This window comes from Elaeis guineensis, chromosome 3 (assembly GCF_000442705.2).
Source record: "Elaeis guineensis isolate ETL-2024a chromosome 3, EG11, whole genome shotgun sequence".
NCBI lineage: Eukaryota > Viridiplantae > Streptophyta > Magnoliopsida > Arecales > Arecaceae > Elaeis > Elaeis guineensis.
In genome coordinates this window covers 116,728,339-116,750,986 of record NC_025995.2, presented here as the reverse complement: position 1 = coordinate 116,750,986, position 22,648 = coordinate 116,728,339, and the positions used below count along the sequence as shown (strand labels likewise).

The following is a 22,648-nucleotide window of genomic DNA, read 5'->3' as shown; positions in this document are numbered from 1 at the left end:
TTCTGTCACTTTCTGCTTATCTTAGATATCATTGTAACATTATATAACTGGCGTTCCAGGATTGTGGATACCATTTTCAATGAAATTGAAAGAAGTATCAGAAATTCAAGCCTCCTCGTGGATTTTAAGATGCATGAACTGCAAACTCTACGTGATAAATTTGTCCAACTAGTTAAATTACTGGTAAATTAGCTGTTCAAATTTTTTATTTTTTATTTAAATCTTTTCCCCTAGTCATTAGTGATCCCTTGTTTTATTTCTCATATCTTCATCCAGTTTGAGAATGATAAAGATCATTGGGATAAAGTAGTCATATTACTTCAAGATATTGTTGAAATCTTGATCAATGATATGATGGTAGATGGCCGCAGGTGAGATACAGAAACAAGTGCTCTTTTCTGCTCTAATTTAATGTTTCATAATAATAAAGCAGACTTCATTTCAAATTTTCATACAGGATATTGGATATGATTAATTGTTCTCAAATCATGAAGTGGAATGATGATGGCCTATTAAGAGATCATGAACCAGAGTTGTTTGCATCAAATGCCCCGAACTCTTCTATACGTTTCCCGCTTCCAGATGATGGCCTACTGAAGGAACAGGTTGATTCTGAATTATTATTATTTTTTAAAATGTTTATTTTGCTTTAATCCACTGTCTACTTTATGGCAGGTTAAACGACTATTTTTGCTGCTTACTGTCAATGAAACAGCTATGGATATTCCTACTAACTTAGAGGCTCGACGGCGCATCTCGTTTTTTGCAACTTCTCTTTTTATGGATATGCCTGTTGCTCCCAGAGTTCGCAATATGTTGTCATTTAGGTAATCAGATTTTTGTTCAAATACAATGATCAGTTCTTTGATGTCATTATCCTTAAGCAACTAAAATTGGCAACTGCACCACACATTTCAAAGGGGAACTTTTAATTCTGGAGGCTTCCAGCACTAATTAAATTACAAGTACCATATCCTTTGCAAACATTTATGGTGTAAGAAATAAAAATCTCTCATTTGTGGCTGTTCTGTTTACAGCACTGTTGAATCCTAGATTCATGAAAGATGGAAGCGATGAGTTGAAATTTCCCAAAAATGTTGAGGGAAATAACTATTTACATTTCACTCTTAGCTATATGCATTTGAACATACAATTAACAAGCCTTCCTTGGATAGAGACACCGGGGTATATATCTTTGCTTTGAGAGTCTGTTCTATTGATATCTTTTCCTATTAGTTTTATATATCAAGATATATAACTAAATTGAAAAATAAACAAAAAAGTTTGCCCCAAACAGTGAGAATGATTGCCAAATTTTCATGTCCATGCACCGACACATTAAAAGCTTTTTCAAATGCTACATTTTATTTGTTATATTGAATATAGGCTTTACTTGAAAAGGGAAAAGTGAGTGGATTAGCAAAACTAGAATTCTAGAACTTGTGATACAAGAATATAGTTTAATCATTCATTTTTTTGGGGAAAAGGTTGGAAAAATTTATCCTTAATTTGATAAGGCATCCTAGTGCACGAGGCGTCCACCACTGTAGGATCTTGAGAGGGTCAAATGTACATAGGTCACAAGGAGAGGTTTGTTTCCATGTTTTGAACCTGTGAGACCCAGGTCATGATAGAGTGATCTTACTGTTGCATCAAGTCCCACTTTCCCAATCCATAATTCGATGATATTTTATATTTAAAGGATATGTACAATATTTTAAGTTCTACTTGCTAGCGAGAGAAGCTTCTTGGATGACATTTCCTGGTCTGACTAAACTTTCTTTTTTCCCGAAATTAGTGTGATGACTCCATACTTTCTTGAAGAAGTTAATTTTTCAGAGGAGGAGCTTCATTCAAGTGAAGATGGGGTATCCATCTTATCTTATATGCAAAAGATATACCCAGGTAATTTTCAAGGAGAATTGGACCTACATGATTGTTTCCTTGAAGATGCTTTTTCTTGTGGTATGATTTTTGTGTTCTGTTTTCAGATGAGTGGAAAAACTTCCTGGAACGTTTAGGTACTAAGGTGACCAATGATGAAGTTCGATATTGGGCTTCTTTCCGTGGGCAAACACTAAGTCGCACAGGTGGTTCAGATGTAGCAGTTATTAATGTGAATCTAAGATGTTGACATGTTGTTCCTAGTGTTATAGTTTCATGTTATTCAAATTCTTGTTCTAACATAAAATTCTTTCCTCCTCTGAACAAACTAGTTCGAGGAATGATGTACTATAGAGAAGCAATAAGGTTACAAGCATTTCTTGACAGGGCCAGTGATAATGGTGAGTTTGACTCTAAATATATGAGGTATCTATTCATATAAGAGAACTTCCCTTCATCACCTTTTTTATTTTCTTTATGTAAATAGTCTTTGAATTTACAATACTTTGAACTCTTCACTTGTGATCTTTTTACATTGAAAGTGGATCTTTTCGTCCTCACATGATAAAGAATGCTTAATCAGATATTCATAGAGAAAATATTGCCATTGAACGAGAATACAATAAGAAGAACAGCCAACAATCATTGTTTGCCCAATTTGATGCACTGGCAGACATGAAATTCACATATGTCATGTCTTGTCAAATGTTTGGAGAACAAAAGTCTTCTGGTGATCCACATGCTCAAGATATTATTGATTTGATGATAAGGTATACCTAGATTATTTGCATTATTATTAGGATTTCTATTTCAAATTTATATTATTATTCATTTACAAATGCTAATGTCATAGGTTTCCATCTTTACGTGTTGCCTACATTGAAGAGAAAGAAGAAATAGCAGACAGTAAGCCTCACAAGGTTTATTATTCAGTTTTGGTTAAAGCAGGCAATAATCTGGACCAGGTAGTGCTCTTTTTCGGTTAGGGCAAAATTTTGTGTTCGAATTTCATCTACTGAATATAATTATTAGGTTTGTAGTTGTTTGGTTCATGCATACTAGTAGCTCTGTTGAGATATTGAGTCACTAGTAATGTAGAATTATAATTGCATGTTTGCTAGAATTACGTAATTAAATTGATGGAGAGACCACTTCCTTTCATTAGAAATTAATAATCATAAGAGGAGCACCTTGAGCTGTCTTGTGTAATGGCAAGATTTGTTATTAGGATGATCCTTCGTTGTTATGCATTGTCATTGAGAATTGAAGGGAATTAATAGAGAGGCTTAGTGAACAATGGGATAACAGTCTGATTGAGATTGTTTGTTCTCAATTTTGAGTTAATTCCCTACGTTGCCAGGTTATTATTAAATGATCAAGTGCATTGCTCGATTAATCCAGCTATTCTGTGAGTCAACTTTTGCTCAACAAGCCAGCCACTGGTTCATGAACATTGGTGCAAGAATTTCTAAAACTTCCACACTTGCTTAAACAAAGATTTGCAGCCTGAAGTGGATCTAGGTAGGAATTGATACCACAGGTTCTTTAGGAATTGAGAGCTCAAATTACATCTATCAATCTTGATATTGAGTTTGTGTGAAGTAAAGTTGGATCCAAATAATAAATATCAAAGAAATGGGAGAGCGAGAGAATAAATAAATAAAGATAGAATGGTAGTAATCTGTTCTCAAATGAGTATTGGATGTTTGAACCACAGATTCAGACATTGTTGCCTGCATTTGGTAGAAGTCATTTAAGCAAAGTCACATCAGTTGCTTTGGACATGTCAGGTAGGGGTAGGGGTAGGGGAGGAGCTAAATTGCTGGCCATCTTGTAGTGAGGTCTTTGGTGTGGGTAGTGTGAGGAATAAGAGGTTTCCTAGGAGTGGCAGAATAGGATAAGTTGGCACAGCAATGCTAGCATTAAATAGGATTGTGAGTATGGATGCAGGGTGCAATATTCAACTTCAAAGTGATAGCAGTGAAGAGCTAGGATGGTGGTCTAGGACATGGTTTTAGATCTCGCATGGTGGGGATCCTGGCCATGCCATCCCGTCCTTGTGAGAGAATTACAATCGGGACTAGGGCGGGATCCCCAAACACACCAACATGGGGCATCTTGCTCGTCTTGCCTTTGTCTCCTGTGGGACATCAACTATTTACTTTATCCTATGGATGACAAGGGTGGAGAGACTTGTGATTCAGGGAGCATGGAAGGAAGGTCTTTTGGGACTCAAAGTTTTGATCCATTTGACTTTCTTTATAAATAGTATGGCTAGAAATTGAGAGAGAGAGGAAGAGAGAGAAATTAAAAAAAAAAAAAAAAAGAAAGCAATGAAGGAAGAAAGGAAAGAAAGAAGAAGAAGCAAGGATAGAGGAAAGAAGAGGAAAAGGAAAGAAAGGAAGGAAAGAAGAGGAAAAGGAAAGAAAAGAAGCAAGAAGAAGGAAGGAAAAAAAAAGGAAGAAAGAAGAAAAAGAAAGGAAGAAAATAAGGAAGCAAGAAAGAAAGAAGAAAAGAAACAAAGAAAGAAAGAAAAAGAAAAGAAGGGGAGAGGGATGCGCATAACTTCTGAGATGCTTGATTGGGGCAGCTGCGAAACTAGATGTGACACGAGGTGTCTTGCTTCATGGGGGAACCGGGAAAGCAGGAAACCGCCTTTCCTGGGATTTGGAACCTTTGTTTGATGTAATTGGTTGATGGGTATGTTTGCATGGAGGCATGAACTTGTGCGGGTTTGGTTGTTGGAAAATATCAGGAGACATTGAAAGGGAAGCATGATCAAACTACTTGTCCATTTTTGCAACAGCAAATATAGCAAGATCTTGGGTGTGGGCCTTTCTGCAATTGGCCATTAGACATGTTCACTCAAACTTGTTAATGGAATCTTGGGTAAGGGGGGTTGTAGGTGGATGAAGAGCAAGGAGGAAAGGGGTGCTTTAGTGCAACTGGTCGGGGATTTGCAGTGAAATGGATTGGAAGTAAGGATGGGGTTAGGAGGTGCAATGCATAGGTGAACCAAGAGTACTCAGGGGATATGAAGAGGCAAAGGATACAAGGGGTAAAAGAAGATAGGGGCCAATAGGAGTTGACGTAAATATTTAATGGAGATCCTCCATCTCTAAACTAGAATCCTGCCATCATAATTGCTATTTCTCAAGTGATGGTGGGTAGAAGAGTCATGATAGAGTCTAAGAAAATTATGGGTTTGGGTGAGAGGAGGGACATGATAATTTTGGGGACTTAAATTGAGATCCTCAAAGGAGAGCCCTTCTCTGTTTCATTGCATGCTATTCCAATCCAGGCAAAAATAGGTTTTGCAAATCAGATTAAGCTTTAGAGAACCTAAATTGCTTTATTCTTTACAGGTCAGGAGTCTTGGATGCTAAAACAAGCTTGCTTCCATGTAATTTCTGGGGCAAGGGAGATATAGAGAAAGAAAGACCTTTTGACCTTGTATTTGCAAGATCAGGAATTGGATGTTCAAATATTTGACATTGGATACAACAAGGCCCAAGGTTAAGGGTGTAGTCTGGGCTGGTCGTAAGGTAGTGTTCTGTTCACAGTTGTTGATGGAGAACCAAGGTGAGTGGAGTTGTGGGTGGATGGAGGTCATAGAATGCTTTAATGCAGTCGATCAATGGTTCATGGTAAGAGCAAAAGTGTTCTAAGTCTGAGGTTAGACTAGAGGGCATGGAGATGGGTGGCGCGAGGGCAATGAGGATATTTTGGGGGGAGGGTGACGAGGAGTTAAAGAAGCTAGGGGCAATGAGAGTTAATGAAGATTGTGAAAAAAATGGCAGTTGGTTCAATGATTACAGAGCAGAGATCTCCATCTTTGAAGTTTGAACTACAATTGAGTTATCGTGATCACTATTTCTTAGGCAATGTTGGTGGAAAAGAATGCACAAAAGAATTCAAGGAAACTATGGGTTCGGGTACGAGGAGGGTTGTGGCACTTTTAGGAACTCTTAGACTAAGAACTTGAAAAGAGAGTCCTTCCCCTTTTTCGGTAATGGAGCCCTTCTCCTTTACATAGCATCCCAATCTAGACAAAAATCATGGATCAGATTCAGCTTTATAAACCTAAACTACTTTGTTCTTTGTGGGAAAGAGGATTTTTGGATGTGAAGGCGAGCTTGCTTCCATGAAATTTACAAGGCAAGAGAAACAAAGAGAAAGGGAGGGAGAGAAGGAACATAAGTTATTGTCTTTGTATTTGAAAACCATATTTTAATCATCCTATAGTATTTGATGTTGGATACAATGAGTTTTGAGTGGGGATTTTTGGGGTTGGCCACAAGGTGATGTTCTATGTGTAATCGTCAATGGAGACCCTGATGAGGGGGTTGTGGATAGATAGAGGATGGGGTTTAGGGATGCCACTTTAATGCTGTTGATTGATGGCTTGTAGAAGCAAGGGTGAATTGGGGGATTGTTTTTTATCTACGGGCTAAGGAAGTCTTGTATATGAATGTGAGTTTACTTATATGGAACTTCTAGGGCAAGAGAAAAAGAAACAAAGGGAGAGTAGGAACATAATTTATTAATCTATCGAGAGAGCCAAGCTTTAGTCACTTTAAAATATCTAAGATTGAATATAGTGAGGTCTAAGGTGGGATTCTGCTTGCATTTGTTAATGGGGGCCTCATTTAAGAGGTGTCGTGGGTAGATGGAATGTCACGCCCCCGGCCCGAGATCGCGAGCAGGAGGTCGCGGCAACCGCCACATACTTATGAAGAACTCTCTCCATAAGCATGCAAGGCATCTCATCACGATATGAATGCATCACAGCGGAATAAATTCAAATAATTATTATTCAACTTTAATTCAAGTAATTAAAATAAATATCTTACATCCGGTAAAATTTTACTAAAAATAAAACAATAGATCTAAGTTCAATGAAGTTGACAATGCTAAATCTCGCCTCTAAAAGCTCTGTCCCAATATTTCTTCCCACGCTCGAAATTAATTATCTGAATCTGAAAAATAGAAAGAAAGGTACTGAGCTAGACAGCCCAGTAAGTAACAAATATCTCAACTAGATATTTCAGATATTATCTAATTTTCAAGAACAATATTGCAAATAAACATAAAAATATATTTTATGCTGATTTAATACAAATCCAATATTTTCAAATATTCATATATAATATAATCATAAATCCGATTCGATTCAAAACACTCGTAACTCAACAGCCTCGACTATGACCAACGTTTAACCTCCATTGGCGGGGTCCACAAACACCAGCACACAACCCCCACTGGCAGGGTCCACTGAGTACCAACGTATAATCCCCATTGGCGGGGCCCACTGAAACATAGTTAGGCTGAGAGCATAAATCCGATCTGTATCAAAACACTTTGTATCATAATATATCATAATTTTTCACTGATCATGTGCATAATCGACGTACCATAATATTTCAAAAGTATTTTTCTTTCAAAGCATAATTCATAATTCATGCATAATTTCAGAGAATAATTATTTATTTTCAGAATAAATATGAAATATCTCGAGAAGATGATTCATTACTTACCTTTCACAGAGCACTGAATGAATAGATCGACTAACTTCTAGGAGATTCTTCAGTGCCTATTATCCAAAATTATATTTTTACATTAATTTTAATTCAAAATTTAAATCTAAACAAATCCCAAATCAAAATCTCACTTAGAATCAGATTCTTTCCTAAACTCGATCAAAATCATCAAAATGAAGCCTTTCACTACGCTAATCTTAGAAGGATAACTTTAGAGAGAGAAATCCATCAAGAGAGAGAAACAATCTAGAGAGAGAAAATTCTAGAGAGAGAAAGTAGAGAGAGAAAGTCCAATTCCAGAGAGAGAAAGTAAGGGTTCAGACTGAAAGAAGAGAGAGAAACTCTCTCTCATTTATTTATTTATTTATTTATTTATTTATATATATTTTATATTTTTCTTTTCTTTTCTTCTTTTTCTTCTTTTTCTTTTCTTTTTCTTTTCTTTTCTTTTCTTTTCTCTTTTTCTTCTTTTCTTCTTTTTTTTCTTGTTCTTCTCTCGGGCTCCTTCCAGGCCGAATAGGGAATCGGTGGTTCTCCTCTTTTGCCGGGCCATTCAGGCCGCGGCCGCCATGGCGGAGGCCGGCGGTAGAGGGGGCCACTCCCCTGGTTACAGAGAGGCATGGCCGGCGGTCGATTGCGATCGCCGGCGCCGGAAAAATCCAAGGAAAAAGAGGCCAAAACAGGGGTCTCTTTTCTGACCAAGAATCGGCGACATCCGTCGCCGGCAGTCGCGCACAAAGGCACGGGAAGAAGGTGAAAGAAGAGAGGAAGAGAAGGGGAACTCACTTCGACCTCCGGTGACCCCACCGGCGAGCAATCACGGCGAGAACAAGATGAGTGTCCGCGGCTTCAATCGGGAAATCAGGGAGAAAGAGAGGGGTAGCGGTCCGGTGATCGGTTTCTAAGGAGGGGAGGTCTTTTTATAGAGAGCCTTAGGACTCCGAGAGGTCCTAGGACTCCCGATTCCGAGGTTTGATCGGAGAAGAAGACTCCTACCGGGAGTCTTCTTCCCGATCCCCTGTTTCTCTCTATTTTTTTTTTTGGCTTGGTTCTTTTAATTTGGGCTTGGGTTTGGGCTATAACATTCTTCACCCCTAAAAGAAATTTCGTCCTCGAAATTTTTCATACCTGTCACCATTGTATTGGAAGCCTGTGCATTCTGTTGAGTAAGCGCATAAACTCTTCTCTGAATTTTAGAAATCTGTCCACCACCCTTATGTTGTCCTTCATAAGTTCTTTGGCCAACTTGATTTTCAGTATTTAGCGGGCAGCTAGCAATTTTATGATCCATCCGACCACATTTGAAACAAGCACCCGTATTCCAATGGCAATCCTTGTCTGCATGATTTTTGCCACATCTGGAGCACTGCTTACTGTCAATCTGTTGAGTCTTATTATCTATTGCTCCTTTAGCTGAACTTTTTATGTTTTTATTATTTTGCCCTTGTGTATCATTTGATTTTGCTCTCTTTCTTTGCTTTCTTTCCCTTTCCATGCATTCTTCATTGACTTCTCTTTCAATTATCAGTGCTTTGTTTACCACATCTGCATAAGTTGTCAATTCATATGGAATCACTTGTTTTCGAATCTCAGTTCTCAGTCCCATCTCAAACTTGTGAACACGTTCTTGCTCACCATCCACTAATCTCGGAGCAAATTTTGCTAACTCTGTAAATTTTGCTTCATATTCAGTCACACTCATACCCTTTTGCTTCAAATAAATAAACTCTTGCTCTTTCTGGATCCTTATACTCTGAGGAAAATACTGATCATAGAATGCAATCCGAAATCTTTCTCAGATAAGTATTTCACCGTCTTGTTCATACTTGCGCTGTAGTCGCTGACACCAGTTGTATGCTTCTCCTTGTAGTAAATAAGCTGCATATCGAATCTTTTCTTCATTAAGACACTCTTGGACAGCGAAGGCCTTCTCCATCTTCATTATCCAGTTATCAGCCTCCAAAGGTTCAGTAGTCCCCTTGAAAGCTGGAGGAGCAAGTTTTTTTAAATTCTGAAATGTTGTTCCGTTGTACTGGTTGCTCTCCATGTTGTGGTGGTGGATGCTGATGTTGTTGTGTATCTCGTTGTATCTGCTGTTGTTCAAGCATTTGCTGCTGTATTTGTTGTTGCGTTTGTACCATCCTGATTAGGATCTGCATTAACTGAGCCATATCTGGTTCCTGACGTGCTCTCGAAGTACTCCCATTAGGATCTACGACTCCCTCCTCCTGAGGGGTGCCACTGATCAGATGGGGAGTACTACCATCCCGTGGTTGTGATGTCTCTCTTGCAATTCCTTGAGTAGTTCTTGTCATTCTACGGGGAGGCATGATAACCTTGTAGTAGTAAAACTTTATTAGATTCATTTATCTATTTGTTAGGATGGGTTTATTATGATGCTCATACTTTAACGTCCCAATATTTCTAATGTTTACCCACCTACACTCATACTATGTCTAATTCTATGTATCATAATTTATCCACTTATGCTCTGATACCATATTAATTGTCTGCCCCCGGCTCGAGATCGCGAGCAGGAGGTCGCGGCAACCGCCGCATACTTATGAAGAACTCTCTCCATAAGCATGCAAGGCATCTCATCACGATATCAATGCATCACAGCGGAATAAATTCAAATAATTATTATTCAACTTTAATTCAAGTAATTAAAATAAATATCTTACATCCGATAAAATTTTACTAAAAATAAAACAATAGATCTAAGTTCAATGAAGTTGACAATGCTAAATCTCACCTCTAAAAGCTCTGTCCCAATATTTCTTCCCACGCTCGAAATTAATTATCTGAATCTGAAAAATAGAAAGAAAGGTAATGAGCTAGACAGCCCAGTAAGTAACAAATATCTCAACTAGATATTTCGATATTATCTAATTTTCAAGAACAATATTGTAAATAAACATAAAAATATATTTTATGCTGATTTAATACAAATCCAATATTTTTAAATATTCACATATAATATAATCATAAATCCGATTTGATTCAAAATACTCGTAACTCAACAGTCTCGACTATGACCAACGTTTAACTCCCATTGGTGGGGTCCACAGAATACCAGCGCACAACCCCCACTGGCAGGGTCCATAAACACCAGCACACAACCCCCACTGGCAGGGTCCACTGAGTACCAACGTATAATCCCCATTGGCGGGGCCCACTAAAACATAGTTAGGCTGAGAACATAAATCCGATCTGTATCAAAACACTTTGTATCATAATATATCATAATTTTTCACTGATCATGTGCATAATCGACGTACCATAATATTTCAAAAGTACTTTTCTTTCAAAGCATAATTCATAATTCATGCATAATTTCAGAGAATAATTATTTATTTTCAAAATAAATATGAAATATCTCGAGAAGATTCATTACTTCCTTTCACAGAGCACTGAATGAATAGATCGACTAACTTCTAGGAGATTCTTCAGTGCCTATTATCCAAAATTATATTTTTACATTAATTTTAATTCAAAATTTAAATCTAAACAAATCCCAAATCAAAACCTCACTTAGAATTAGACTTTTCCATAAACTCGATCAAAATCATCAAAATGAAGCCTTTCACTACGCTAATCTTAGAAAGATAACTTTAGAGAGAGAAATCCATCAAGAGAGAGAAACAACCTAGAAAGAGAAAATTCTAGAGAGAGAAAGTCCAATTCCAGAGAGAGAAAGTAAGGGTTCAGACTGAAAGAAGAGAGAGAAGAGAGAGAAACTCTCTCTCATTTTATTTATTTATTTATTTATTTATTTATATATATATATATATTTTATATTTTTTTCTTTTCTTTTCGTTTCTCTTTTTCTTCTTTTTCTTTTCTTTTTCTTTTCTTTTCTTTTCTCTTTTTCTTCTTTTTTTTCTTCTTCTTCTTCTTCTCTCGGGCTCCTTCCAGGCCGAACAGGGAACCGGTGGTTCTCCTCTTTTGCCGGGCCATTCAGGCCGCGGCCGCCACGACGGAGGCCGGCGGTAGAGGGGGCCACTCCCCCGGTTATGGAGAGGCATGGCCGGCGGTCGATTGCGATCGCCGGCGTCGGAAAAATCCAAGGGAAAAGAAGCCAAAACAGGGGTCTCTTTTCCGACCAAGAATCGGCGACACTCGTCGCCGGCAGTCGCGCACAAAGGCACGGGAAGAAGGGGAAAGAAGAGAGGAAGAGAAGGGAAACTCATTTTGGCCTCCGGTGACCCCACCGACGAGCAATCACGGCGAGAACAAGATGAGTGTCCGCGGCTTCAATCGGAAAATCAGGGAGAAAGAGAGGGGTAGCGGTCCGGTGATCGGTTTCTAAGGAGGGGAGGTCCTTTTATAGAGAGCCCTAGGACTTCGGGAGGTCCTAGGACTCCCGATTCCGAGGTTTGATCGGAGAAGAAGACTCCTACCGGGAGTCTTCTTCCCGATCCCCTGTTTCTCTCTGTTTTTTTTTTTTTTTGGCTTGGTTCTTTTAATTTGGGCTTGGGTTTGGGCTATAACATGGAAGGTGAGCAAAATTTGTGTTTTTTGAGGGGAGCGGAAGGGAGGGGGGTAGATGCAGCACAAGATGTAGCCAACAAGTACTATGACCAGCTAGACCATTCCAAACATCGTAAGAGCCAGTAGATTCGTGGGCGAAAACTTCAATAAACAAATATTTGAGGTTGCACTTCGAAAATTAACACATAAATAGAACTAAATTGGACTGAAGACCCTTTGCTTGGTGAAGAAAATTTTCTCGAAAAATTTTATTAATATGTCAAAAGGCTACCCTTTAATTCGGTATTAAACCGAATACTGAATCATACTTAAAATAGAACTCGAGAATAAGGAAGCATGCTAGAGTTATGCTGCTACACTTATGTAATCCTAGCTAAAATTCAATATTGTCCCTAATGGAAAATTCATAAGAAAGTCTAGCAGAAATCTCGGAATCTTGTTTGCCTGCATGCTCACTTACACGATGGAAATAAATCAAATATTTGCTTATTAAAGTCTTCGCCTGCAAATTCACTGGCTCTTGCGATGCTTGGTATGGTCTAGCTGTCGTAGTACTTGGTGGCCGCACTTGGTGCTGCATTGGTGCTCACAATGAGAGCTAAAGTGGTGTGGGAGTGAGGATGGGCTGAGGGGATTGCTTTATTTTTTGTAAGCTAAAGTAAGTCTTGGATGCAAAGACATGCTTGCTTTCATGAAACTTTAGTACAAGAGAGATAATGAAAGGGAGTGAATGAATACAACTTATTGCTTCATGCAAGGTTCAATAAACCGGTACCAGCTGACAACTGGTTTAAAATGGTACAGGTTCATTCTGTGCCATTCTGGGTTGCACAGAAAATATGAAGAGGGAGGGTGGGATGGAGAGATGTGGGGAGAGAGAAACCCTAGCTGGAACCCTTGGAGAGGGAGGGGAGAGAGAGGGAGGAGGGGGGGGGGGACAGAGGGAGGGGGAAGGGACAAGGTTTAATAACATATAGCTTCATCTCAGCCTTTAATAGCATATAGGTTCATCTCGAAGTCATTTATTAAATCAAATAATCAGCTCCTTTTGTTTTAGTGAAGTATATATCTCTATGTATAATGTGGTTTTCTCATAAGTAGGTTTCCTTTTGATCAGATTGTTAGGGCACCCTTCTTCAAGGTTGCATCCTTACAGCTTACTTGCAGCACCAGAACTTGTTTCAATGATATAGGGAACTGAAATGAGCATTCCAGCTCAGCCATAAGGTGGACAGGAGGAGAACACTTTATGTGAATTTATACTCTTGAAGAATTCATTTATACCTTAGGAAGTGCCAGGTAGCAAAAAATATAAAGAATATCAAGATTGTTATAAAAGCTTTGGAATATGTATATCATCTTATGAAAAAAAACATTCGTTTTAGATGGTTTTCAAAAGCTGAGACAAGGAGAGAAATTTAACATGGAAATTCTTTAGGAGCAAATATTTACCTTCGTAAACAAGCTGATGAAGAACATACACAAAATTGACATAAACACGAAGCAAATAGCAAACAAGAGTAGCATCACTAAATGGTGGTTTTCAATGCCAGTCCAATTTTCCAAATATGACTTTACGGATATTTTGAAAACTTTAACTTTATATTTATGTTAACTCTAATGTATGTTTGTAATTGGTTTACTGGTGACATCTACAGGAGATATATCGTATCAAGCTTCCTGGTTGTCCAATTATTGGGGAGGGGAAGCCTGAGAACCAAAATCATGCAATTATTTTTACTCGGGGTGAAGCCCTCCAGACAATTGACATGAACCAAGTATATGCTTTATATACTTCCTTTTATTCTCTTTCTCTACCTTTCTCTTTCGCCTGAACATATTTGGTTTTTCAGGACAACTATCTAGAAGAAGCCTGTAAAATGAGAAATGTTCTTCAAGAATTTCTTAAAAATCATGGAGAGCACCACCCAACTATACTTGGGCTTAGAGAACACATATTCACTGGAAGGTTAAGCTCTCTTTCCTAGCATATTCTTTATAGATTATGCACCTTAAAAACAAGGATCAATATTCAATTATTTTAATATAACAATTCTTCACATCTTGGTTTCCCTAATTGCAGTGTTTCATCTCTTGCTGGGTTTATGTCTTATCAAGAGGCTAGCTTCGTCACCATTGGACAGCGGTTTCTCGCAAATCCCCTCAGGTAAGGAGTACACTGCATGTTCATATTTGTGAAATTCTAAAACAGTAATGTCAATAAATAGATGCTTGCTTAATTATATTGCATAAGATCAACTATGTGACATTGTAGCTATAAATGTACAGGGATTGCAGTTTGAAATAGCTGTCTGATCTACTAATATAAAACTATTTCATTATTTTATTTTCCTCCATAAAGAACCTTTAATCCACTCATACACTTTTGATATATCCAGGGTACGATTTCATTATGGTCATCCAGATGTGTTTGATAGGGTATTTCACATAACAAGAGGTGGCATAAGCAAAGCATCTAAAACTATCAATTTGAGCGAGGATATATTTGCAGGTAGGAGTGGACAAGTTTTATTTTATGTTTTTTAATTGCATTTATTAGTACATGTTGTATCGTGAGTTGCTTTGCAGGATATAATTCCACACTGCGTCGCGGATGTATAACTTATAATGAGTACATGCAAGTTGGCAAAGGACGTGATGTTGGTCTCAACCAGATTTCCAAGTTTGAAGCTAAAGTAGCAAATGGAAACAGTGAACAAACCCTGAGCCGGGACATTTACCGCCTTGGGAGACGCTTCGACTTTTTTCGAATGCTTTCTTGTTATTTCACCACAGTTGGCTTTTACTTCAACAGCCTAGTATGTAAAGAACTCTTGCTGGAACTCTTCTATTAGTGTTCTGTCTGCCTGCATTTATGTATATTGGAATAATAAATTCAACAAGAATCCCATTTCTTTACTGTTTTTCCAAGTGCGGCCTTCTTTCAATATGCCACTAAGTTTTATTTAGTATAGGAACAATTAATTGCTTAGAAAACTTGCGTAGTTCTTTTCAGAGTTGTCATGTGCATCATTGTTTTTGTGGCTAGCTTTCTGAACCACCAGTTGCACCTTGCAGACCCTAATTTAGATATTTTTATGTTGAATACTCATGACATGATTTATTATTCCAGTTGGTTTAATGTTATGGGAAATTTTGCAGATATCAATACTCGGGGTTTATATTTTTCTCTATGGGCAGCTATACTTGGTTCTTAGTGGAGTGGAGAAAGCGCTGCTTGCTGAGGCTCAGATGCATAACATAGAATCTTTAGAGACAGCTCTCGCATCTCAGTCTTTCCTGCAACTAGGTCTTCTGACAGGATTACCAATGGTGATGGAGCTTGGTTTGGAGAAAGGATTTCGTTTGGCCTTGAGTGATTTTATTCTCATGCAATTGCAGCTAGCATCTGTCTTTTTCACATTTTCCCTCGGAACAAAGGCCCACTATTTTGGTCGAACAATCCTTCATGGCGGTTCTAAGTACAGACCAACAGGCCGCAGATTTGTAGTTTTTCATGCAAGTTTTGCTGAAAATTATCAACTATACTCTCGCAGCCACTTTGTTAAAGGATTTGAATTGCTTTTCCTCTTGATTGTTTATAATATGTTTAGGAAATCTTATGAGAGCAGTATGGTATATTTCATGGTCACATTCTCCACATGGTTCATGGCTGCGACATGGTTGTTCGCTCCTTTCCTTTTTAATCCTTCTGGGTTTGTCTGGCAGAAGATTGTGGAAGACTGGACAGAGTGGAACAAGTGGATGAAGAATCAGGGGGGTATAGGAGTACAGCCTGACAAGAGCTGGGAATCATGGTGGAATGCTGAACATGCTCATCTCAGGCACTCAGGGCTGAGTTCTAGAATTCTCGAAGTACTTCTCTCCCTACGCTTCTTCATTTATCAATATGGACTAGTTTATCACCTTGATATATCTCAAGATAATAAAAATTTCATGGTCTATGTGCTTTCTTGGCTTGTTATTGTTGCTGTCTTTATATCAGTTAAGGTATGTGCATGCACTTTTATTTTTCTGGTACTTGTTCAACTTTGCAGAAATTGCTAGTTTACTAGTATAATCTCTTTTTTTTTCCCCTGATGCACACATGACTATGCTGCAGGCTGTAAATGAGGGGCATCGGTGTCTTAGTACAAATTATCATCTTCTGTTCAGGTTTTTAAAACTGTTGCTATTCCTGGGTGTGATAGCTTGCATGGTTACTCTTTCAAGTGTATGCAAACTCTCTATCACGGATTTGATTGTATGCTGTCTTGCATTTCTGCCCACTGGTTGGGGACTGTTGTTGGTAAGTAGGGTATGTGCCATATGATTACTTTTAGCTTGTACAATGACTTTGATGATCAATAATTGGTTATTTGTTTTCCAGATTGTGCAAGTTTTGAGGCCCAATATAGAAAGGTATGGAATATGGGAGCCTATCCGAGTTATTGCTCAAGCCTATGACTATGGAATGGGTTCTTTGCTTTTTGCACCTATAGCAGCATTAGCATGGATGCCTGTCATCTCAGCCATTCAAACTCGTGTTCTTTTCCACCAGGCATTTTACCGGCAGTTGCAAATTCAACCAATTCTTGCTGCAAAAAGGAAACATAGGTAAATCAAGGCTTGATGCGGTTGCCATTCAAGGCTGTCAATGTCTTTCTTGTTAAGTATTCCTTGTAATTTATCTTCACACTCTGCATCCTTTCATGAAAGTACTGTTCTTAAGTTAGGCTCTGCATGCATCATGAAGCGCTTGCTTAGATGGTAGCACCTCTTGCTTGGCAAGAGGCCAGGTTTTTGATTTGTAGTGGCATTGATTTGTAATGGCTATAGGACGGTGGGCCGGCATTAGCCTCTTTTTCTTTGAAGTACGGGGGAAAATGTTTTTTGCTTGATCAGAAATGTAGTTAGAAATTCAATGAATTCGGTGCATATGAGAGGTGGCAAATGGCCATAAATTACAAGATTTGGAGCATTCTAACTAGTATGTTTGCGAGAGTGGTTCTAATTCTATATAATTATTATCTTGGGGTTTAATTGAAATTTCAATTAAGTGTAGTCTTGTTTAAGCATAGGTGATCTTTTTAACAAGCTAGATTAGCATGCATGATTTCATCTCTTCGAACACTTTGTAGTATGCTGATGCTTGGAACAATGTTGTCTAGCGAACAATGTAGATAAGAATATGCCTTTGGTTCCGCCGGATGATGGCAACGCCCGGCGGGAGGCCAGCCGGCTTGGAAAAGGCCGGAGGCGTAGAAGGGGGAAGGGGAAGAAGAGCGGACGTGGGTGCTTTAATGACTTCATGCATGATGATAAGTAGAAGCTTTGTGTGATGTGCTGCATTCTGTCTATTATTTTTCCGTGGATTTTGTGGATGTTCGTATGCTTCTATCAATTATTTTTCTTTTCATGAACAATTGGACAGAGAGGGGGTTGAGATTCGTCATGCTATGGTTCACTGAGTTTTCTGTTTTTAATATTTTAATAGTAAATTTTTGAAAATATCCAGAAGAATAAAATCAAGTTTATTTTTTCTTATATTTCAGGAAAGAAAAAAAAAAATGGGTATTGAATTATCACAAAATATAGTAAATAATTTTATTAGGTAACACATGACAAAATATATAAATAATGGTTACGAGTGAAATTATGCCGAGCTAAAGGTTTGACTCTTTTTCAATTCCCCATTTTAGTGGGATTACAAAGAATTATGAAACCCAATTTTTTAAAAAAAAAATCAGCGATTATTTATTTACCCTTGAATAGAGGCTCCATTGGTCTCGAGTGGATCAGGTGATCTGAGACGGCAAGCCTTGGAAGTCTTCCACGGCAATTTCGGCTCGGTCTGAAACCAAAGGACGCTTTTAACAATGGACCAGGTCTCCTACTTGCGCCTTAAGGTCGACTATTTTTGCACCCAAGGTTTTTTCCCAAGTTTTTCGGGGGATGACAGTTGTCAATGTTGACTTGTTCTCGTGTTTCAGCGCGTTTGTCCCTCATGTTGCTTCAGAGCTTGGCATTATTCTTTCATCTTACCATCTTGACCTACAAACTTCTGGAAATGGGCCAACAAAGAGAACCCTTCACATAAATAATGATACAACAAGGAATCTTCCAACGTGGTGAGGCAACGGAAGCTCGATGACTTTCGTGTTGGCATCCGACGCTGGTAGTATTTAGCATTTTGTGGTCTTTTTTTATTAAATAGAGTAAAATATTTCCCAAATTATTCACAGAAAATTTTTGTTACAAAAAGGGTATTTAATCTAATGCGTGAAGGCAACGTACCTGGACTGTCTGATGGTGTTTATATCAGTCCACTAGGCTTTAATCAACATTGATATGACTGCCCTTGCATATATATGATCAGCTACACTATATATGTACCAACTTCAAAAATCAGTGACTACAGCTTATTCTTGATGGAGCCGTGTGAAATACCTCGAGCAAATATTCTTTCTGTCCTATAGATCACTTGAAAACACTTTCAAACCACAGGCAATATCAGCTTTTCCTCGTAACCATGCAGAAAATAAAATAAAAGAGGCATGACGGGAGGTGGAGTGTTTATGGGATGAAGATTGAGATGGTTCACTTTACATGTTCATCTAAAATTAAATATAAACAAAAATCAACTTAACATAGAGGGATTTGAAACAACAAAAAGCCAATGAAATTGGTGCGAGAAAAAAGCCTTAATCTCCCGCTTCCAATGCAGTGCATCTCTTTACTAGGATGAAAGGTATGACCCTCAAGCCAGAATTCTTTATTTTTAAGATTCAATGACAGTATATTGAATTATAATATGCCACACTTGTGCCATATGATGAAAGAAATTTTTTATGTTTCAGGATGATAGCTCAGCAATAACATACGTCATTCTCATTCATCATCAGCAGTTCAATTAATTATTAGCAATTTTTAATATCAAAATGCATCTAGATAAGTTCCTAAAATCTTTTCATCTTGATCACTACAACATGCATTTCATGACTCAATCCCCTCTTATCACCATTTTAACGAGTCAAAAGAGCAGCACCTTTTCTATAATGCAATAGCATATTTCATTTTCACTCATCATTAGCAGTTCAATTAATCATCAATAATTTTTAAAAAAATTAAAATGCATCTAGAGAGAGTTCCTAAAATCTTTCATCTTGAGCACTACAACATGCATTTCACTCAATCCTCTTTTATCACCATTTTAATGAGTCAAGATCCTCCCTAGTTCCAGATTAAACTAGCGAGTTTCAACCTCTCAATCGTAACAGTCCATACATTGCATGATGGACATAAATGAAAAGGCTACAACTTGTAGGGCCCATTCAATCATAACTGTTGCATAACATGCGGATGACCGTGATTATTAGATGGACTAGAGAGGATTGAATGAAGCAAAATTTTAGATCCCGTGGATTGAAGATGTCTTGATTTTTTTATGAAAAAGGGTGCTCTATTATCCTGTACAATCCGAGCAACGGCCCCAATTATATATTTCGATAGATATTTTCTGTTTTTCTCCATTCCTTTCTTTCTTTCTTTTTTCAATTTCTTCTTTTTTTTATTTTTTTTTACACTTCTTTCTTTTTTTCCTTTTTTTTCTTTTTGTTCGGATTATTTTCTTTATTTTTTTTCTTTTTCTTCTTCTTTCAGCCTTTCTTTCATCTTTCTCTTCTTCTTTTCTTTCACTTTTTTCTTTCTTCATCTTTCCTTTCTTTTCTCTTTCTTCTTCTCTTACTATATGAATGAGTTTTAAAATTTCAATCTCATTCTGATTTTATTTTCTCATAGAAATGGAATGAAATAGCCGAGTCACCTCCCATTCTAATAGAACATAAAATCATTGGAATGAAGCATGAATTGTAAATCAAAATTTGTTAACATTTGAAAGCAAAAGTTTTATTTGATTCATGTTAAAACATAAAATGTTATATAATTCGGTAATGTGATCAAATTTTTAAAAATAGATTGAATCTCGAATCAAATATTGACAAATATTAATATGAAATATGTATAGATACTACAACTGATAGATATTTATATGACTGTTATTGAAGTTCAGATTGATAATTTTTTCAAGTAAAGATCTTTGAAATATGTATAAATTGTGCATAGCACAAAAATATCTTAAAAGGTTTCAAGTTGTATTTTTCATACCCAAGAATAATTGATCTTCTTTAGTGAACTTAGCCGATAGCATTTTGCATAATTTTTAAAACAACATAAAGATGTTCCAATTCCACGGCATAAATCATGAAACTGTAGCACACATGAGAAACTGTGCAAAATGCAATCCAACATCTAAGATGGCAAAAGAAGATCAACCCTTCTTTGGCACAAAAGATACAACCCCAATCCTCTTGAGAGGATGAGCTCTCCTACCGTTTCCTTGATCTCCATCCAATGCCCCATGATGGTGGTCCCCGCGTCCCGCTTCAGTGGTTCCCCACCACCTCCACCCCAATTACGAAATAAATTAAAAATAAAAAATAAATACAATATAATTACACAAACAGCACAACATCCATCACCGCCACCATCACCATTGATGATCACAGCCTCCGAACTCGGTAAACAATCACCCCAACCCCAAACAAACAAATGGCTGCTCATCGTCCACCGTTGGTGCCATCTGCCATGGAAGACTGGGACCTACAGTTCGTCAGTTCACGAGGGCTTCTAAGGGGAAGTGTCACGTGTGTGGGCACCGCCGGTGGCTCCGTCCGACCTAAGGAGCTTGTTATCAGCGGGAACGGCGGGGTCGGAGGTGGGAGCACCCATCTTATCGAGGCTCTGCTGGTGGTGGACTTGCCTCAGCCTCTCTAGCTCCTTCTTCAATGCCTCTTGATGAGCTGCAATTTTTTTTTTTGGCCCCCATCAGACATAGAAAACCCATAAACACGTTCATCTCAAATTATTCCGACAAGAGAGCTAATTTTTCACTATGCTGGTGAATATACTCCACTCATTATTCCTTTGCCCCTCAGTTTATATCGAGATACCTAGCATAGTTATGTGAGCCCTCGTACAATATTGTAACAGTAGTAGTTTATACCATACAAACAAAATCTTGACCTTGTTTCGATTCAAGCACTCATTCCGAAAAAAAAAGTAAAGCTTAATTTAATCATCTATAGAATTATTAAGCACCTACCATCCTTAAAGATCTTATCCTGCACGAGGGCAGCAATCCGCTGCTTAAGATGGCTGTTACCCACGGTGAGAAGGGAGCGCTGACGATCAAGGAATGCGACTTGTGGTGACAATGCCGATACCTCGGTCTTCATTTTAGCAGCAGAAAAAAGATCAGTCGCAAATAATTCACAGCCAACCAGCGAACCAGACCTTAATTTTGAACACCCGAACGAAGTTTAAAGCTCGAGGTACCTGCAATGTTGTTACACTGCGTTCGAGCTCGGAGATATACTGCAGCTTCCTAACTCGGGATCTCTGAGCCGATTGCCTGTTCGCCAGGATCCTGATCGAACCCGAATATAATTAAGATATCTTCGAGGTGAATTTAACGTCAGAAACAGTTATTTATACTGCATTGTTGTGATTTGAATGATCTGGGGCTCACCTTTTGACCCTCTTGGGATCAATTGCAGGCTGAGGCGTGGCTGCCGGTGTGGCCTGAGGCTCCACCTTGCACGTACTTTGCGCCTCCTCTGCCTCATTCCGCTGCTGCAGCTCCCCCGTCTTCTCGTCGCTGTTGCTATTGCGATCGGACGGCGTCGACGTGTTCGACGACGAGACGGGTGCCGCCGCCGCCGCCGACAAATGGAGCGCGTCATCCGCGAACATGGATAGGAGCTGGCCGTCATCGAGGCGGTCGAACTCATGGACCATGCTGTCACTGTCGGCCGGGGCCTCGAGGAAGGTGACCGAATCGCTAACCGACCTGCGGTGGGCGCCGCGCTTGGCGGCCGAGAAGTCCAGGAACTCGTCCACCCAGGAGGGCTGGGCGGCGGGAGAGGGCGCCGCGGCCGGGAAGAATGTGCCCATGGAGGGGGACTTCTGGTAGCCAAAATTGGGCCACTCGGTGGATAGGTTAGGGATCTTGGGAGGCAATTGGGCCATTTCTCGGATTCTTGGAATTATACAGCCGGATCCGAGCAACTCAGAGGACCAATGCTAGATCGAAAAAAACGGTGAATCGCGTAACGGCCAGACTGCCGTACCAGGAAAATGGGAGACAGGCAGTTGGAGTGCGAGGCCAAAACTGCCACATTTCTCTAGAAATTGGCATCTTACCTCCCTTTCCGTTTCTCTGACCTCCAATCTGTTCTCGTTTTCGGGAGCGTGGTGGATTGGATGCTTTCCGTTAACGGGGCGAAGGGAGGGAGGTATAGGAGGGAGAGGAAGGGATCACATCCGAGGGAAGAGGGGGACAGCTAGCAACAGCCGTAGAGAAACGGAGACAGATTGGGGGATGGTGACTGGAGAGAGAAAGAGGGGAAAGGTGGGAGTTGGGGCTCAACGGTTATGCGGGGAAGTCGCAAGAGCAGTTTAATTAACCGGCGGAATCAGCGACCACATGCTGACATGACCGCCGATTGTGGATCCTTGGCCTGTAAGCGTATATATTTATTAAACTATTTTATCAGAATTTTGCAAGCTTTCAAGGCTTTAAATTATGAGATATTGGTTATCTTTATAGATGATTTGATATCTCGTTTATCTCACAAGAGAGATGAAAAAAATTAAATGAAGTTAAATTA

The 22,648-nt window shown here is 38.8% G+C and overlaps 2 protein-coding genes across 5 annotated transcripts in view; one reads left to right on the top strand and one right to left on the bottom strand.

Annotated features, from left to right (window-relative positions):
* The window catches only part of LOC105040645 (putative callose synthase 8), a 36,707-nt gene extending 19,799 nt beyond the window's left edge, over positions 1-16,908 (top strand). For 2 of the 4 annotated variants that reach the window (XM_073254565.1, XM_019849457.3), the window contains exons 25-41: positions 60-183; positions 277-371; positions 458-605; positions 676-827; positions 1,799-1,905; positions 1,992-2,090; positions 2,217-2,285; positions 2,468-2,654; positions 2,738-2,849; positions 13,577-13,696; positions 13,772-13,887; positions 14,002-14,085; positions 14,318-14,430; positions 14,508-14,737; positions 15,081-15,929; positions 16,042-16,227; positions 16,309-16,908. In XM_073254565.1, the coding sequence (XP_073110666.1) occupies positions 60-183; positions 277-371; positions 458-605; positions 676-827; positions 1,799-1,905; positions 1,992-2,090; positions 2,217-2,285; positions 2,468-2,654; positions 2,738-2,849; positions 13,577-13,696; positions 13,772-13,887; positions 14,002-14,085; positions 14,318-14,430; positions 14,508-14,737; positions 15,081-15,929; positions 16,042-16,227; positions 16,309-16,539 (3,022 nt within the window). In that variant the 3' untranslated portion in view covers positions 16,540-16,908. The remainder of the gene's footprint in view (positions 1-59; positions 184-276; positions 372-457; positions 606-675; positions 828-1,798; positions 1,906-1,991; positions 2,091-2,216; positions 2,286-2,467; positions 2,655-2,737; positions 2,850-13,576; positions 13,697-13,771; positions 13,888-14,001; positions 14,086-14,317; positions 14,431-14,507; positions 14,738-15,080; positions 15,930-16,041; positions 16,228-16,308) is intronic. The other 2 variants (XM_019849458.3, XM_073254566.1) reach the window with 2 other exon arrangements.
* Positions 16,909-20,234: 3,326 nt separating this feature from the next.
* LOC105040646 (basic leucine zipper 34) lies at positions 20,235-22,423 on the bottom strand. The gene is made up of 4 exons (XM_010917274.4): positions 21,508-22,423; positions 21,315-21,405; positions 21,082-21,208; positions 20,235-20,779 (listed from the first exon to the last, which is right to left on the bottom strand). The coding sequence occupies exons 1-4, from the start codon at positions 22,005-22,007 to the stop codon at positions 20,607-20,609; spliced, it is 891 nt and encodes a 296-aa protein (XP_010915576.1). The 5' UTR covers positions 22,008-22,423; the 3' UTR covers positions 20,235-20,606.
* Positions 22,424-22,648: the final 225 nt, after the last annotated feature.

Bases quoted from the DNA above. Each gene is read 5' to 3' on its own strand.
- LOC105040646 (XM_010917274.4), bottom strand. From the start codon at position 22,007: ATGGCCCAATTGCCTCCCAAGATCCCTAACCTATCCACCGAGTGGCCC. The intron at 21,209-21,314 runs GTACCTCGAGCT...GCTAAAATGAAG, and splicing joins GCAGTGTAACAACATTGCAG to ACCGAGGTATCGGCATTGTC. The intron at 20,780-21,081 runs GTAGGTGCTTAA...AAAAAATTGCAG, and splicing joins GGATAAGATCTTTAAGGATG to CTCATCAAGAGGCATTGAAG.